The sequence below is a fragment of the Callorhinus ursinus genome, unplaced genomic scaffold (genome assembly GCF_003265705.2).
Source record: "Callorhinus ursinus isolate GAN/ISIS: 27379988/994484 unplaced genomic scaffold, GSC_fseal_2.0 scaffold10, whole genome shotgun sequence".
NCBI lineage: Eukaryota > Metazoa > Chordata > Mammalia > Carnivora > Otariidae > Callorhinus > Callorhinus ursinus.
In genome coordinates this window covers 73,811,748-73,829,436 of record NW_027397072.1, presented here as the reverse complement: position 1 = coordinate 73,829,436, position 17,689 = coordinate 73,811,748, and the positions used below count along the sequence as shown (strand labels likewise).

Sequence of the window (17,689 nt, the reverse complement as noted above, 5' to 3'; positions counted from 1 at the left end):
AGTCTGACATGAGGGAGGGGGCAACGAGAGAGATGCTCTAAGGCTGCTGCTGTGTTTTCACAGAGAGGGTGGCTCCTCCTGGGCCTTAAAGGACAGATTGCTCGTTTAGGGAGAGGGCCAGGCTGAAATGGTAGGAGAAATAATTCCAGAAAAGTGGAGGGAGAAAAAATGCTGGCCCAGGATGAAGTCCTTATATGCAGTATTTCTTTAAAATGCTGGCCTGTGCACGGGGCGCCTGGGCGACTCAGTCGGTGAAGCATCCAACTCTTGATTTCGGCTCAGGTCATGATCTCAGGGGTGGTGAGATCAAGCCCCATGTTGGGCTCGGTGCTGGGCGTGGAGTCTGTTGGAGAGTCTCTCTCCCTCTGCCCTTCCCCCGACCCTGTGCACCTGTTCTTAAAAGTTAAAATGTTGGCATGTCCAGATGTGTGGCCCCAGGCAGAGTTTTCGGCCCTGTCCCCCTCCCATTCTGGAAACACCTTCGATGTGTACCTGGGAAGCCCCTTGTTCCCAGGTTGTGACCCCCATCACCCTCCCCGGCCTCCTGTGCCTGCCCGAGGGCTAGCAGCACCTCCCCCTGCTCACCCTACTCTGGCTTGGCCTCTTTGGAAGTGCTCTGGAGAGGCCACGCGGGGATTGCGACTTCAGAAACTGTAAAGGGTAGTGGCCCCGGGATGAGAGGTCTCGCAGTGGCCCTGTGTTGTGGCAGGACTGAGGAACTCTTACAACCTCCTCCTCGTGGACATTCCCGACCCCTTGTCAAGGAGGCGGGCCCTAGTTACCTGTAGTCTCTGACAAGGAAACGCTCCAGAAGGGCCCTCCCTTCCAAGGGAGGCAGTTCGTTGCCTCACAATCCCGGTTCAGGGCCCGTAGTTGCAGTGGGGCCTCGGAGGCTGAAAGCCCCAGACATGCTTTCCGACCCTCCGAGGACCTTCCATGCACCCCCTGGGCTTTCTGTGCCCGGGGGTAAGGCCAGGGGTTGTGGGTGGTAACCAGCCGGGCCCATGTCTCCACAGGGAGCCAGACCTTCGAGGAGGCCTCATCCTACGGCAGCACCCTGCTGCCCCCAAGCCAGCCGTGGCCCAGAGAGCCGAGGAGCCAGAGCGAGCCGGGGAGCCTGCCCGCCTTCACCGTGCCCCAAGCGGCGGCCTCTGGCAGCGCCACCCCAAGTGGCAGCAGCAGCAGCAGCTGCTCCACGGTGAGCAACCCTGCCTTGGGGTGCGGGCATGGAAAGGGTGGGCTGCCCCTTTTGGCTGCTGCAGGATGGCCGAGTAGATGGCCCACCTAGGCATACGGCCCGGAGTCCCCCTAGGGGCATGGGGACACTTACTGCCCGCTGTTCCAGCCATGTGCTCTGTGTGCACCCCCATCTAAATGCCAGGTTCCTTGAAGCTGGGGGCTGAGGGGCACATAGCTTTGAGCCCATAGCTCAGGCCCCAGGCAGGGCCGTCACTGTCCTGCTGGGGGCACAGAGCTGTAGTTCCCCGAGCCCCGCCGGCCATGGCCTTCTTGTAAGGAGGGGTCCCTCTCCACATACTTGTGCCGCGGACTGGGGATGAATCTGGGAGTGTAGGCATGTATTGCTCCTTTCACCTTGGACTTCTGGGGAGAGCAGTGCCCTCCTCTTGACTTGGTCGCTCTCCTTCCTGGCCCCCAGCCCAGCAGCCCCGGAGACTATTACACATCCCTGAATGATGATCTGAAGATTGAAGTGATCGAGAAGCTCTTCACGATGGATACAGAGGCAAAGGACCAGGGCGGCACCCAGGTAGACGGGCCGTGCCTGCCCGCTGGTGGGTGGTGAAGGCTCACACCCGTTCTTGCAGCCGCGTCCCTTTGTTGCAGAGACCCGTGGGGGCACTTGGCCAAGGCCCTGGTCTTACATGGGAAGGGGAGCCTGGGGTAGTCCCCTTCTCCCACCTCTGTCCTCTGCTTTGCAGGCCCCATCCAGCTCGTGCACTCTTTACTGAGGCCAGGTTTTCATGTGCACCAAGAAAGCAAACTACCTGAATCCTTTCTTAAAGAAGCCCTGTGTTTAAAGAGTAGATTCAGAATTGTGAGAGGCTTATAAAACACAAGGGACAATTACTCTCCTCACGCACACATTCATCTTTGGATTCTGAAATAGCAACTTTTATTTTAAATGCATCTTAGAAGGACCTCTGACAGAGATTTTCATTTACACACAACTTTTCAGGAATGCACATGGGCAGTGTCCTTGAAAGGGACTGGTTTTCCTGAAAAATTATAAAAACAGGGACGAAGTGGGTGGATGTTTAAGGACCCTTTTGTTTTAGTTCCAGTTCTTCTAACAAATCCCCTTGCTGCTCAGCTGGTCTCTTCGGCCTGCCTGGTGCAAGCTCCCGCAATTCGGCACAACTTCCCTACTTGAACCCTTCCTGCTCTCTCCTCTGAACTCCTGAGGGGTCTGTTACTCAGGACTTGATTCTGTCTGCTTCTACTCTTCCATGGTGCCAGGCAGCACATCATCACTAAGCTGCACACCACTGTCCCCCCCACACACACACACCAGCAAAGGCATCATTTTTGCCGTGGGCTTTTGGGTACACCCCGTGGTGCCTGGCAGGACCCTGGGAGCTTAAGCACGATGCCCGAGACCTTTTGTGAAAGTCTCTCTGCCAGCAGGGTGTTCTTACTGTACAAGCAGGCCACACATGAAGCCGGGGCACGCACTCTGTGCTCAGGCCTGTGCGGGAGAGGAGGGCAGAGCTGTCTCTGGCTCCCCACGAGCCACCATGTACACCACGGGCCTCAGGGGCAGCCTCACCGGGGCCACAGGAGACGGGAGAGAGGAGGGGTAAGGCAGGGTCACCCATGGGGAACGTGCAGGGACCACCGAGTGGAGCGTGGAGATTTGGGGCACAAACCCCTGGAAAGGCTAGCATCCCAGGCCAGGAGACAAATCTGAGTTTTCTGGTGGTGGGCCCCAGGGATCAAAGGCTGTGCTAGAGCAAGGGAGGGACCCTGCTGAAGGGAAGGGGTGCAGGAGAGGGAGGACACGCGCAGGGCTGTGAGGCATGGAGGGGCTGGAATAGCATTCTCGAGGTGATGCCCACCTCACTGTGCCTTTGCCTCTGCTCTCTCCTCAGACGGACTTCAGCGAGCTGGACTTGGAGACCCTGGCACCTTACATCCCCATGGACGGTGAAGACTTCCAGCTCAGTCCCATCTGCCCCGAAGAGAGGCTCCTGCCGGAGAAGCCGCAGTCCACCCCCCAGCACTGCTTCAGCACCATGACGAACATCTTCCAGCCACTGGCGCCAATGGCCTCCCATGGGCCCTTCCTCCTGGACAAATATCAGCAGCAGCTGGGAAGCAAGAAGATAGAGCCTGAGCACCAGCCTATGTCCTCCATCTTCTTTGATGGCGGGAGTAAGGTGTCACTGCCACCGTGCTGTGGCCAAACCAGCACCCCTCTCTCCTCCATGGGAGGCAGATCCAACACCCAGTGGCCCCCTGACCCACCATTACATTTTGGGCCCACTAAGTGGCCTGCTGCAGATCAGCACACGGAGTCCTTGGGGCCATCACCGTTGGGCGCCCCCATCACCTCACCTCATCTCTCCATGTTCAAGAAAAGGTGAGCCTCCCTTGGCTGCGTCTGCAGAGGCTCCCACGGCAGGGGGTGGGGTGGAGCTCCGGGGGCCCAGAAAGGTTCCCTGTCCCTCCCTTGCCCCAGCCTTCCCTGTGCTCTGGGGATGGAGGCCTTGGGGGAATCACTCTGAGGTATGTGAGGACACATTTCTGTCAGGCCCGAGGCAGAGAGAAGGGGCCCGCTGCGGGCCTTGACCACCACTGTCTCTCCCTTCAGACCAGGGCTCACCAGCCGAGGCACAGATGCACACAAGTATTTGAATGACTCCTTCTGGTTCTCTGCTGGAGCCCTGGTTGAGAAAAGCATAAAAGAGGCGCTTGCTTCTCCCCTGCCTCTTGGCTGTACCTGGTTCCACTGCAGCAGCCTCTGCAGGCTCCTCCCATCTCCCCAGCAAGGCCCATGTCAGCCAGTGGGGCGCTCACTGGGCCGAGTCACAGTGGTTGGTCGGTGGCTTCTCGCTCCCTGGGGCGCTTGCCCGTCCTCACTGGGGAGCTGTCCCAGCAGTGCCGGGGAGAGGACAGAAGACTCAGGTTTTCAAGACCAGTGTCACCCACTGTGCAGCCACAAATGAGGCTGCCCGGATACAGCTGGGCCGGCAGGCAGATGTGGAGGGAGGCACAGGTAACTTGAACCATCAGCATCTCAAGCCCACTAACCCCTCCTCTGGGACTCTGAGCCAGCACGGGCAAGTATTAGTTCTGGAAGGGCCCTCTGAAGGCACTGACAACAGGAGGGGTGTAGGGCTCCCACCTCCTTCACAGCTCTCTCTCTCGGGCTTGGCAGGTCTGCAAAGGGCTTTGGGCCCCAAGGCCCAGATGTGCTGAGCCCAGCCATGGTAGCCCTGGCCAACAAGCTGAAGCTGAAGCGACAGCGAGAATATGAGGAACAAGCCTTCCAAGACATGAGTGGGGTGAGCCACCTGCCTGGCGCCCTCTGGGTTCCCTCCACAGCCCCGGGGGGCGGGAGGGGGGGCGCGGCTGTGTGTGGAGGAAACTCTTGCACTGGCTGTGAGGGCCCAGAGAGCCTGCCAGGGGCAGCGGGGAGGGGTGTGGATGTGGCCTCTCAGAGAGCACACCAGCCCCGGTGCAGGCCCACCGTACCGCCGACTCAGTTTGAGGACCTGGTTCTCTGGCCTTCTCACCTCTACATCCAGGGGGACCCATCGAGCAGCAGCACTTCGCATCAGGTGTGGAAAAGGATGAAGAGCCTCAGGGGCAACGTGAGCTGCCCTCTGATGCCCGACAAACTGCTGAGCGCAAACCTCCCCAGTGGTAAGCAGCAGGCCCAGGCCTCCTGGGGGGCTGTGAGGACAGCCTTTGCGGGGGCTCCTCTGCGTTCCTCCACGGTCTCAGCACCTGCCTCTCTGAGCCTTGGCGGAACAGGCCAGGGTCCCGTGCCGCCCCGCGCACACCCCCTCCCCCTTCCCACTAGGCTCAGATGATACAGTCAGGACGTGCTGGGCACTGGTGCCACTGGAGCTGGCTCTCGTTCTGAGCACCTTTTGTGAAGGAAGGGGGCTGCGAGGGGTTTTGCAGTCTCTCCCCTGCCTGGGCCTGGCACTGCCCTCACTTGCTGGCATTGGTCTTTCAGACGAGTTCACCCAAAATCCCATGAGGGGCCTCGGACAGCCCCTGAGACACCTGCCACCACCACCCTCTGCCGGGAGCCCTGGGGAGAACGCCAAGAGGGGTCTCCCCCCGCAGTGTTACGCCCCTCCGTACCAGGACTACAGCCTGCCATCGGCTCACAAGGTGTCAGGTGAGTGCGTTCGGGAACTGGAACCTCTGGGCAGCAGGGCTCAGCTCAGTACGAGGAGGGGACTGCCGCCCCGGAGGGCAGCTGCCTTTCCCAGAAGGAGTACAGCAGGGGCTGCATGCCGTCTGCCCCCAGAGTTCTAGAAGAGACATCCAGGGCTCTTTGGACCGAAGAGTCCCCAGGCCCATGTCTTCTGCTCAGGGTTTCAGGGTGCCATATTGCCTACTGCCTCCTTCACAGCAGGGGCATCGCTCTGCCTTCGGGCAAGGACTGAGCTGAGGACATGCACAGAGAACGCGCTGCCGCGGGGTGGCCTGGAGAATTCTGGGAGGGTTAGCCACCAGACACCCCCCCCCCAACCCCGCATTCTACCCTGGACTGCCTGTGTCTGTTCCCATCTTACAGATCCTAGATACCACCCCAGAAGGGTTGCTATTTGACATGAATATAATCGGTGGCTTGGGGGAAACATCCCAGAAGCCCTCTTATGGAAGAGACCCTTTTGGAATGTTTGACTGAGAGCTTTAAACACACGGTACCAACCATTCTTTCAGGCATGGCCAGTCGGCTGCTCGGGCCCTCCTTTGAGCCCTACCTGCTGCCCGAATTGACCAGATATGACTGTGAGGTGAATGTTCCGGTGCCAGGAAGCTCCACGCTCCTGCAAGGAGGGGACCTCCTCAGAGCCCTGGACCAGGCCACCTGAGCCAGGGCTCCCCCTTGGGCGGCTCCCTACCCCCCCCCCCGCCGGCCCACACCGCCCTGCCAGCTTCACTCTCTACGTCTACTTTTGCAACTAGGTATCTCTAACACCAACACACTTTTTACAAGATGTACCTGCCTGGCAAACCTGCCCACGTCACCAAGTAGTGGCCTTTTTCTAAAGATGCTCACTTTAGTAGCTGTATTTTTAAATACACCGTTTTCCCTGCTGTGTTTTATTCTGTCAATGAACATGTTCTTAAATTTTGTAAGATTTTTCTTTCCCAACTTCGAGTACTTCTAATTTATATTATTCATGGGCCCCTTTGTCTCGCTCTCTCACACGCACAGTATCCATACTAACAAGTTCTGTGTTAAGTCTGGTCTCTTGTCGGGAAAGCTTTGGCTTCATTTAACTAAAAAAAGGTTTTGTTGTTGTTGTTGTTGCCAAAGAGAAACAAAGTAATTTTGCTATCCAAGCTGGACTTTCGTGGCCTGTTCCTCTCAAAGCCCTTCTCCTTTCTTTCTCTCTTAAAACTAATCACCCTATGGTAAATTTCCATCTTTTTTCTCTTAAGTCTACCTTAGCTCTAATCTTGACACAACTTTTGGGAAAAAGAAATGTGAAGGGTGAACTCCAGCGTATGTGGTTGTCTGTGAAGGTTGCGCAATGTGGCTTTTCCCTCACTGTTTGGGGTGGTTCTCCCGCATTCGGTGGATTTGTTTGTTGATTATTATTCAAAAACATAACTGAGTTTAAAAAAAAAAAAAAAAACTTAAACCTGGGTTAATGTGTTTATCATATATATGGGTACTTTGTAATATCTAAAAACTTAGAAACAAATGGAATCCTGCTCACAAAATCACTTTAAGATATTTTTCATAAGGTGTTGGTTTTCTCTCTCCTGGTGTTGCCGACACTGCAATCGCTCGGCACTCCCCTGGGTCTGCCCTAGCTCTGCTCAAGGTCTCTCGCTTTTGGCTCTGGGGATATGCCATGGGCGTGACAAACAATCCAAGACGTGGAATCATGAAGTGTTGGGAGCATTGCGAGCTGTCTTCTCATGTTCTATATGTATTATGTATGTATGTATGTATGTATATTATTATTGCTGCCAAGAGGGTCTGATGGCATGTTATGGGGTGAGGGTGGGGCGAATCTAAGGGAGGGGAAGTGCTTTAATTTTTCTTCAGATTTTGTTGCTAGCCCTTCAAGTGCACTGAGCTATGGGACTCTAAAGGTCTTTCACGTGGCACATTTGGATATTTCCAGAATTACCGTGAGATGGTTTCAGTGGGAATTCAGGAAAGAAAGTGAGGATTCAGAAATGGTGCAGTGATCCAGCCCACGGTCCTCCCAGCTTACCAGCCTGGAGCACATGGAGCTGGCCTGAGAGAGGGTGCGGAAAGGGGGTGTAGCTGGTCCTGACCAGGCCCGCACCCCTTCCTCAGCCTGCTGTCAGGTGGCCCCGCCAGGAGCAGCAGGTAGACTTCCTGGTTGGCCCCTAGCCTCAGGCCTTCCCCAAGGTCTGTCACCTGAAGTGACTTACACAGGTAGGAAGCACTGAAAATCAAGTGTTCTCAGAGCACTTTATAACCCACTGGTTAAGAGGGACAATACCTTTTGGTTTTTAAATACCAATCACATGGAGCTCTTCTGTCCTGGGTACAATGAGGAAATTTCTAGAAACACACACAAAGCACGGCAGGCCAAGAATTTGGTAAAGCTGGATGGACTTATTGCCGAAAACACAACAAAAAACTGAAGTTCAAAAGAAATCTAGGAGAAAAATGACCTGGTCACTGCCTTGACCAAATCACACTGTAGCACCACCGCTTGGCCCCACGCACGGCGGCAGAACTTGAAGGGTTACTGACGTGTAAACGCTGGTGTTTGATTTCCTGTGTGTGTTGCCTCAGCATTAAGGGCATTTTACCCTTGCAGTTTTACTAAAACACTCTGAAAAATATTCCAAGCTTCATATTAACCTTACCTGTCAACATAACGAGTTCATGAACATTACTGTATTGTCAAACTCCTACTGACAACATTATTATAGAGGAGCTTAACTTTATAAGGAAATGTATTTTGACACTGATATCTTATTAAAGTGTTCTGATCCTACCATTGTTGGTGGCTCTTGTTTTGTGGAGCTTTGTCACGGGCTACACCGATGTAAAGCAAAGCCTCTAGTCAATAGTTTACAGACAACGCACGCCGACCCCGATCTCTGTGAGGCAATGGAGCCAGCCGACAGGAAGGAGACAACAACATGAACACTTGGGAACCTGCTCAAGACTGGGCGCCATGTTGTATCAGCCATATTTCCGCCTAGTTTTCTGCCTGCCACTGGGCCCTTTCTTGTGCCCTGGGGCGGGCGGGGGGGGGGGGAGTTCCCCAAGGAAAGAAGTCACGGTCATGCTTTCAGAAGGCTACAAGAAACAGCGTGAGAGCTGTGCTGGTCTACATGTAACGGTCTGCACTTCGAGATGAAGGTTTGAAGGGGCAGCATGGGTACCAGCAGTCAGGGAGGACCTCAGTGTGGAGGTGGCAGGGCTCCAGTGGGGCCTTACCAGGGAGAATGTAAAGGGGGGAGGGGAAGGGCCAAGACTGCCTCAGGCAGAGTCAGGGCATGATGGTTCCCAAATTCAAATTTTACTTTTCTAAGTCGTGCCCTGCTTATGAACAGGCAGCTGCCCTATAGGGTCATGCAGGGGCTGGGGAGAGAGCCAGCAGCAGCCTCTGCTCACAACCGTCAGTCTTAGAACCAGCCTTTCCAGCATATTCCCTTGAACTCCATGGTCCCAGCGGGAACTGCTTGGCCTCTCGGTGGCCTTTGTGAAATCGAAATCAATCCCTTCACTTCCATGACCACCCAGGCAGAATCGGGAGAAAAGACTTTTTTTCAGGTATCTAGTCTCTTATTTTTGTACAACTTTCACACTAAGAATGGCTTTTAAAATGTTTTAATAATTGAACAAAATTACAAGAAGGAAAACCTTTTGTGGCACAGGAAAATGATATGAAATTCAAATTTCAGGATTCACAAGTGTATTGGAAGGCAGCCAGGCCCGTGTGCTCCCATATTGTCCATGGCTGCTTTCCTGCTATACCAGCAGAGCTCTGTGATGGAGCTCAGAGGGCCCCCAAAGCCGAAAATGTTTAGAGAAAGCTAGCTGACCCTTCTCTACACCTTAGACCCCTGATCCTAACATTACGCCCAAGTGCTGGTGGATCCAGATTGCTTGTGACTTTGCCAAGACTTTTAAAGTTTTAATGCTACCCACCCCCCCACACACACACACACACTCACTCTCACACGCGGTTTTTTAAAATGATACTCATTTGGTGAAGTCATGATCTCTTCAAGAGCTTACCAGCTAAGAGCAGAAACAAAAGCAATTCTGAGTAATTCTCCTGTATGAGGTGGTATACCGTGACAGAGGCCCAGGGCCCACCATTTTTTTAGGTAGTCCCTGTCTCAAATACTGGGCAGATGAGCAGGACAAAGGCATAAGGCCAGAACAGCACATGCAGGCGACGCCGGGGAGCAGGCAGGACACTGGGTCTGGGGAGACGGCAGCCTGGCCACTCACAGCACAGGCCTGGAGTCAGACAGACCTGGGCTCAGGCCCTCACTCTGTGGCTTCTAGCTGCGTAAACTGGGGAAGCCCCTTAATGCCTGCGAGCCTGTGTCTGCCTCCCTGGGCACTGGGCATGGTTAAGAGTCCCTGCCTCAGAGGTGAAGGCTGGAGATAGAAATTTGGGAATCAACAGCAGGTAAATTGTACTTAACTCGATGAGACTGGATTAAATTACCCAGCAGGTAAGAGCAGAGGCAGACAGTCCAGTTCTAAGGTAGAGCCCCAGGCCATGTAAGTGCTAGTCAAAGTCAGAGGAGGAGCCAGCCAAGAGGCTGAGCCGAAGCAGCAAGTAGAAAAAACCCAGGAGTGTTGCATCCCAAAAGCCAAGAGGAGGGAGTGTTCCAGGAAGGAGGAACAGTTAACTGGGCCACACGCTCGGCTGAAAGATCAGGTAAGAGAAGGACACAAAGTTGGCTCTGGGGTTTGGCAACATGGTGATCCTCACTGACCTTGCACAATGCATTTTGGGTAGAGAGCACAGCACAGCGGCTTGATGGGAGTGGTTGAAGAATGAGCTGGCTGGAGCAGAGAGTGGATAGAGACCACAGCAACACACAACTCTTTCAGGAAGTTTCCGTGCGAAGGGAAGCAGGGAAATGGAGTAAAGCTGGAAGAAGCAGCTGTTTTGCTTTCTAATATTTAATGAACTTTTGTTTTAGAATAATTTTAGATTTGCAGACAAGTTGTGAGAATATTATAGAGAGCCCGTACACGCAGTTCCCTCCATTGCTAACGTTATTGTGGTACATATGTCAAACTAAGAAACCAATATTGATAACATTCTTATTATCTAAGATTTGTACTTGATTTAAACTTCCTTAGTTTTTGTCTAATGGATTCCTTTTCTGTTCCAGGATCCTATCCAAGATACCACATTTCATGTAATTGTCATGTGTCCTCAGGCTTCTCTAGACGGTGATAGTTTCATGGTCCATCAACAGGAGTCATCCAGACTTCCCGTGTTGTTGATGACCTTGACAGTCTTGAGGAGTGCTGTTCAGATATTCTTATATAACATCATCCTTCAATTTGGATTTGTCACAGGTTATTGTCATGGTTAGACAGAGATCATGGGCTTGCGGGGGGTGGGGATGACAGCGGACGTAAAGACCCAGTCTCATGCCATCGTATCAAGGGTACATACTATCAGTGTGACTTCTCACCGTTGATGTTAACCTTCATCAGTTGGCTGAGGTGGTATTTGTTGGGTTTCTCCCCCGTGAAGTTTCAGATTTTTCTCAGGGAAGTTATATTTCAAGATGAGCTGTAGCATATGGAGTGTTTGCACAGTGATGGCAGGGGGAGAAACTGATTAAGGCGGGCAAGAGAAGAGATCGTTGCCGGGATAATTTCATTGAGGAGGTGGGATGGGCACAGATGGGATCTACTGCAGCGTGGATAGAAACATGGGCAGTTCATCACCTTAAAGGAGGGAAGGCAAAGAGTAGAATAAGGTTGCAACCTGTCAGGTGCAATTGGTGAGGGGAAGATGATGAACAACCTCCAATCTAATTGTTTCCATCTCCACAGCGATGGAGGAGGCAAGACCATTAGCGATGAGAAGGGGAGGGGCTGTCAGAGTTCTAAGGAGAGAGACGTGTGGATTCCTCATTTTAGGAGGCCAGGCCGATGGTATCAGAGGCTCACCTGAGATTTTGGTCACAAATCGACCCCTGGCACAGTTGTATGTTTTTCTCTGACCACACTCTTCTACCCTAAGGGAGGCCGAATGGATGGTTAGTTGAGGTTGCCAGGTTGGGGGGGGCAGCCAGCACAGCATGTTAGAAGGAGTTAGGAATGTTTCCAGGAGAATGACTATTACGATGTTCCATGAAAACTAAGTTGTGTGAGAAGGAAAGAAAAAAAATGAGGAGGATGACCAGTGAAAAATCAGTAGGTTCAGTGAACGAGAGGTCCTAATGAGGTCAGGGAGGGGTCAGAGAGAGGTGTGCAGAAAGCGAACCATGCAGATAGTCATCGTCAGAGGAGAAGAAACTGAAAATTGAAATTTCACTTATACTCACATATGACCCAGCAACACCATAAATAAATAGGTATTTGTCTTAAGTGAAAACTTTAGATTTACATAACATCTGCCCCCAAACATCTATGAATAATGCTGTTGTAATGATCAAGAACTAGAAATAACCCAAATGTCGTTCAACAGGGGTATGGATTAAAAAAAAAAAAAAAAAACTGGGGGCACCTGGGTGGCTCAGTAGGTTAAGCGCCTGCCTTCTGCTCAGGTCATGATCCCAGGGTCCTGGGATCGAGTCCCGCATCCGCTTCTCCCTCTGCCTGACGCTCCCCCTGCTTGTGCTCTGACAGATAAATAAAATCTTTAAAAACAACAACAAAACAAACTGTAATCCATCCCTACAATGGAACACGGCTCAGCAACTGAAGCTGACTAACTCGATTCACACAGCACCATGGAGGAAGTGCAAAGGTATTAGGCTGAGTGAAAGAAGCCAGCAGCAAACAGTACAGTCTATATAATACTATGTATGTGACATTCTGAAAAAGGCAAAAAATACAGGAACAGACAGCAGATCATTGGTTGCCTGGGGTCAGGGGTGGGAGAAGTTTGAATAGAGGGGCTGCATGGGAGAGTTCTTTGGAGTATTAGTCTATATTATTCTATATCCTGTCGGTGGTGGGAGTTATGAAAATCTGCATGTACAAAATCATACAACTGTACTTTGGAAAAAAATTTACTTTATGTAAATTTAAAACTTTGAAAAAGAATTGGGAGATTTCTGAGGTGGCTGAAATAACATGGAGAAGGTGTGAGGAAGTGAGTAAGACTGGTTGACACTGTGGGTGTCATGATGATGCTGAGTAGAGAGGCGGAGGAGAGGTATGAGCTGCGGACTGCAATCACTGAAGGGGGAGTAACCAGAGGCCAAGGTTGACAGCCATGAGGAGAAAGAAGAGTCCTGGGACATGAAGGGAGTGTCGCAAAACTAGGAGGACCCCCTCCACCTTCAGGCCCTGCCTGATACCTGCCTATACGAGAGAACCTAGCCCCTCCCTGATGACTGCAGGGAGCAGGGCCCTCAGCAAGAGAGCCAGGCTCCAGTTCAAGAGGAAGGGGAAGGCACATTCAGAGAGGAGGAGAGGATCTTGGAAGTGGCTGATGTCAGATGGAGTTCCAGAGAGTGTGGTGGAAGGATCTAGAGGGTAGGAGGGGCGGGAGGGATGGGAGATGGAAGAGAATGATGCATGTGCAGAACCTTCTGGGGCCAGGGGCCAGGTGGTAACAGATGACCTGGAAGCCTTGGTGGGCCACTGGTGACTGAGGCAAAGAGAGTGAAGAGATGATGTATCATCCTGAGCATCTCTTAGAGGTTCAAGCCAAAGGGTGGGGAGCTGACCTTTCCTGCAGCCTGCAGAGGCATGGAATGGCAGGGAGGCACACCAGCTTCTCCACCATGCCTACAGAGCTTTCTAGGCCCTTCTTAGATCTCACAGCAGCTAGGGATCATCATAGGAGTATACTCACTGAACGTAAGGTGGGGTGGTTGCCTTCTAAGGCAGGTGTGAGGGTAGCCAGGAGGCCGCCCCCTCCCTCTCTGCCTGTTGAGACCTGGGTTTTACACTCTGCGCGTCGGACCAGCACTCGCAGAAACAGAGGAAGACAGCTGTAGCTGGAGGACCCACTGGCCGGAAACAAAGGGACGTTCTCCTGCGCTCGTTAGCCTGGTTGAGGCGAGGGCAGCTGAGCATGAACATTGACATCATTTGGGGGCCTTGCTTAAAAGCCAAGGCAGAGCTCCAACTAAAGATTCAACTCTGGATGAGAGACAGAGGACTCAGACTGGGGTAAACTGGCCCAGATGGGTGTGGGAAATGCAGAGTATATGCCTCCACTCCTGCTGCTGCTTAAAACATGCTGACCAGGGTGGCCTCTGCCCTGTAGGCCGGTTCTGCCCAGCACCCCACATACCAACACTCTCTGCCCTGGAAGCTTATAGTTCCACGAAACTACAGGCTAGGCAGCAACGCCAATATATTATGTCTCTCTCTAGCACCACACCTTAATAGAGATATAAACAGGAATTTGTTCATAGAAGGAGGGCAAAGATGTGGACAGGGCTCGCAGCCACATCACCGCAGTTGACTGGAGAAGTTGAGACAGTTTGTCCTGGAGGAAATAAGACTTGGGGGAGCCCAAAAGGCCACCTTCAAATATCTGGAGAAAGCATAGTGTATAGTTTTTCCGGATGGCCCCACATAATACAACCAGGGCTGTAGGTTCAGATAGAGTTCAGCTCAGTGCAAATCTACTCAAGAGTAAACCTCCCTTCTCCCTTAATGTGTCTGTGTTTGCCCCCTCAGTAGAGTAAGGAAATTAAGTCTCTACTCTGATCACCAAAGAGAGTGATGCCATCTAAGGATATCAGGTCAAGATTAAACAAACAAACAAACAAACCTGATTTCAAAGCTTTGCTCAGATCTCAGCCTGGACATTGATGGTCCCATGGAGCCCAGGACAAGCAGAGGGAAACTCTCACTGCCCCTTAAGTGTTCGTCTCCTGTCTGGGCAGAAGAAAGTGCAAATTTTTTGAATTTAGAATTTTTAAAATGGTCTTCTTTATACGGATGTATACTGCATGGTCTCCAAGAAATCAGTAAACTTGAGGAATTGTCACAGCCAAGGGGAGCCTAAGGAGACATGACAGTAAAATATAATGTGATTTCTTGGAAGGGAAAAATGACCATTAGGTAAAAAAGAAGAAAATTTGAATAGAGGATATACTTTAGCTAATACTAAGTGTATTAGTTGGCTCATTAATTGTAAGAAGTAGATTATACTGATGTAAGGTAGTAATCGGGGAAAGTGCCCACGGGGGAAGTAGTGATTCTCTGTACTGTCTTTGCAATTTTTCCATAAGTCCAAAACTATCCTTTAAAGGAAAAAAAAAGTATTGAATGAAAAAAGGATGGCAGATCCTATCCTCCAGGCAGATAAAAACAAAGAAATGCAGGCGGAAATGGAGAGCAAAGGAAAGGATAGGTAAATGAGTAAATCTAAGTGAATAGTGACTGTTAGTGCAGTAATAATGAAAATATATTGTGGGGTTTTAAGTAACAGAAATTAATGTACATGCAAACAATAGCATAACAGGTGGGAAGAGGTAAATGGAGTAAGTGACTTTCAGTCTTTGCATGGTCTAGGAAGTGACAAGTGCACTAACTTAGATGAGACTTTACTAAGTCAAGGATGCATGTTGTAATCACGAGGGCAATCACTAGAAGAATAGTAAGATCGTGTGTAACTAACAAGCTAATAAAGGAGGGAAATTGAATCTTTAAAAAAAAATAGATGATCATTCCAAAAGAAGACCAAAAAGGGGAGAAAAATGAACATAAAACAAGTGGGACAAACTGAAAACAAGTAAGATGCTACTTTTAAATCCAAATCTATCAGTAATTACATAAAATACAAATAGGTTACATATTTCAATTAAATGAAAAATGTCAGACTGGGTTTAAAAAATAAATAGAAGCTACTTACAGGATATATGATGTCCAAATAAGAATACGGACAGAAGAACTTTAAAAGGACAAAAAAAGATATACAAACACACAAAAAAGCTGGTGTAGCATACTAGTATCAGATAGGTAGACTTTAAGGAAGAAGCATTACTAGAACACAGGGACATCTCATAATAATAAAATGTGTCAATGCAACAGAAAGATATGATAACTCTATGTTTGTATGCACCTTATGAGTCTTAGAAATAGATACTACGCCAAGGAAAAAAACAGAAAATCTATACTCCTAGTTGGGGATTTTAACATACCTCTCTCAGTGACTGATAGAACAAGCAGAAAATAATAAACAAGAGTCAAGGAAGTGAAAGATGACCTTATAAATGGGAGAAAACATTTACAAAGTTGTAGTTGATAAGGACTAATATCCAGAATATATAAAGGACACTTACAACTCAACAATTAAAAGGCAAATAATGCAGTTTAAAATGGGCAGAACATTTTAGACATTTCTCCAAAGAAGACAGACAACTGGCCAACAATCATATAAAAAGATGCTCAGTGTCTTTAGTCATTAGGGAAATTCAAATGAAAACCATAATCAGATACCACTTTACACACCACTAGGATGGCTGATAGCTAAAAGACAATAAGGAGTGCTGGTGAAGATGTGGAGAAATTGTAACCCTCATCCATTCCTGGTGGGAATGTACAATGGAATAGCTTTTTGGATAGCTGTCCAGCATTTCCTCAAAAAGTTAAACATAGAATTACCATATGACCCTGAAATTCCGTCCCTACGCGCGCGCACACACACACACACGGGAACTGAAAACCTATGTTCACACAAACATTCATACACAAATGTTTATAGCAGCAATATTCATAAAGGCCAAAAAGGAGAAACAACCTAAATGTCTAGCAAGTGATAAAAGCATGAACAAGATGTGGGATAACTATACAAAGGAATGTTATTCAGCCATATAATGTAATGAAATACTGATACATACTACAACATAAGTGAACCTTGAAAACCTTATATAGAGCAAAAGATGCCAGGCACAAAAGGCCACATATTATATGATTCCACTTATATGAAATGTCCTGAATAATTAAATCCATAGATACAGAAAATAAATTAAGTGGTTGCCAAGGGATGGAGGAAGGGAGAAATGGGGACGGTTTCTTTTTGGGGTGATGAAATGTCCTGAAATTAGTGGCAATGGTTGCACAATTTTGTTAACATACTAAAAACTACTGAATTGTACACTTCAAAGGGTGACTATTATGGCATGTGAATTATATAGCTCAATAAAAAATAGACAACGGTATAAAAGATTGAAGTACACAATTAAGAAACAGACCTAATGGCATATGTAGAGCCTTGTGCCCAGTAACTACAAAAGAGACGTTCTTTTAAGTGCAGATGGGGAATTTACTAAAATTGGCCATGTACTAAGCCACAGTATTAGTACCAAGCAAATATTAATACATTTCAAGGGTTTAAAATGATGCAGAGCATATTCTCTGACCACGGTGAAATTAAACTAGAAGTCAGTAACCAAATGGAAGTTTAAGAATTACAAAGTCTTGAATGTAAGGATTATACAGTACTTCTAAATTGCTCATGGTTCACAAAAGATCCCATTGGAAATTAGAACATACATTAAGTATTAATGAAAACAGTGTATCAAAACTTCTGTGATTCAGTTAAATGCATGCTTAAAGGGAAATTTATAGCCTCAAATGGATATACTAGAAAAAAATAAAGGATGAAAACCAGTGATATAAGTATTTATAAAGAAGTTAGAAAACAAATAGCAAAGTAAACCTAACAGAAAACAGAGAGAAGAAAATATAAGAAAACAATGAAATAGAAAACAAATGTAAAATAGAGAAAAATCAACAAAGCTAAAGTTAGTTCTTTGAAAAGAATAAAACTGATAAACACCTAGCAAAATGTATCAGGAGGTAGTGTACATATTACTAATATCCAATAATATATTATAAAATAATATTAGAAACAACTTTATGCCATTAAACTAGATGCAATAGACTAACTTCTTGAAAAACCAAACTAAGACTGACACAAGAATAGCAAATATGAATAATTCCATATTAAAGAAAATGAATCCTTAAATAAAACTTTCCCACTAAGAAAACTTCAGTTTATGAAGAATAAGTGAACAAATTAAGAAGAATAAGTTCTTCTTAATGAAGAATTGCTTCATTATTAAATTCTCCCACTTGGGCTCCCTGCATAGCAGGGGAGTCTGTTTCTCCTTCTCCCTCTGCCCCTCCCCCCACTCAAGTGTTCCCTCTCGCTCTCTCTCACATAAATAAAATCTTTCAAATAAATAAATTAATTAATTCTCCCAAATGTTTGAGGACAATCACTCTTTCTCAAACACATTTAGCAAGTAGAAAAAGAGGGAACACTTTGAACTCATTTATGAGGCCAAAAGATCCTTG

The 17,689-nt window shown here is 48.8% G+C and overlaps 1 protein-coding gene across 1 annotated transcript in view; it reads left to right on the top strand.

The window, feature by feature from the left end:
• Positions 1-8,198, top strand: part of EPAS1 (endothelial PAS domain protein 1) — an 82,817-nt gene extending 74,619 nt beyond the window's left edge. The window contains exons 10-16 of the mRNA XM_025868895.2: positions 1,017-1,198; positions 1,658-1,768; positions 3,111-3,601; positions 4,400-4,526; positions 4,770-4,887; positions 5,207-5,374; positions 5,926-8,198. Coding sequence (XP_025724680.1) covers positions 1,017-1,198; positions 1,658-1,768; positions 3,111-3,601; positions 4,400-4,526; positions 4,770-4,887; positions 5,207-5,374; positions 5,926-6,077 — 1,349 coding nt within the window. The 3' untranslated portion in view covers positions 6,078-8,198. The remainder of the gene's footprint in view (positions 1-1,016; positions 1,199-1,657; positions 1,769-3,110; positions 3,602-4,399; positions 4,527-4,769; positions 4,888-5,206; positions 5,375-5,925) is intronic.
• The last annotated feature ends 9,491 nt before the right edge of the window (positions 8,199-17,689 follow it).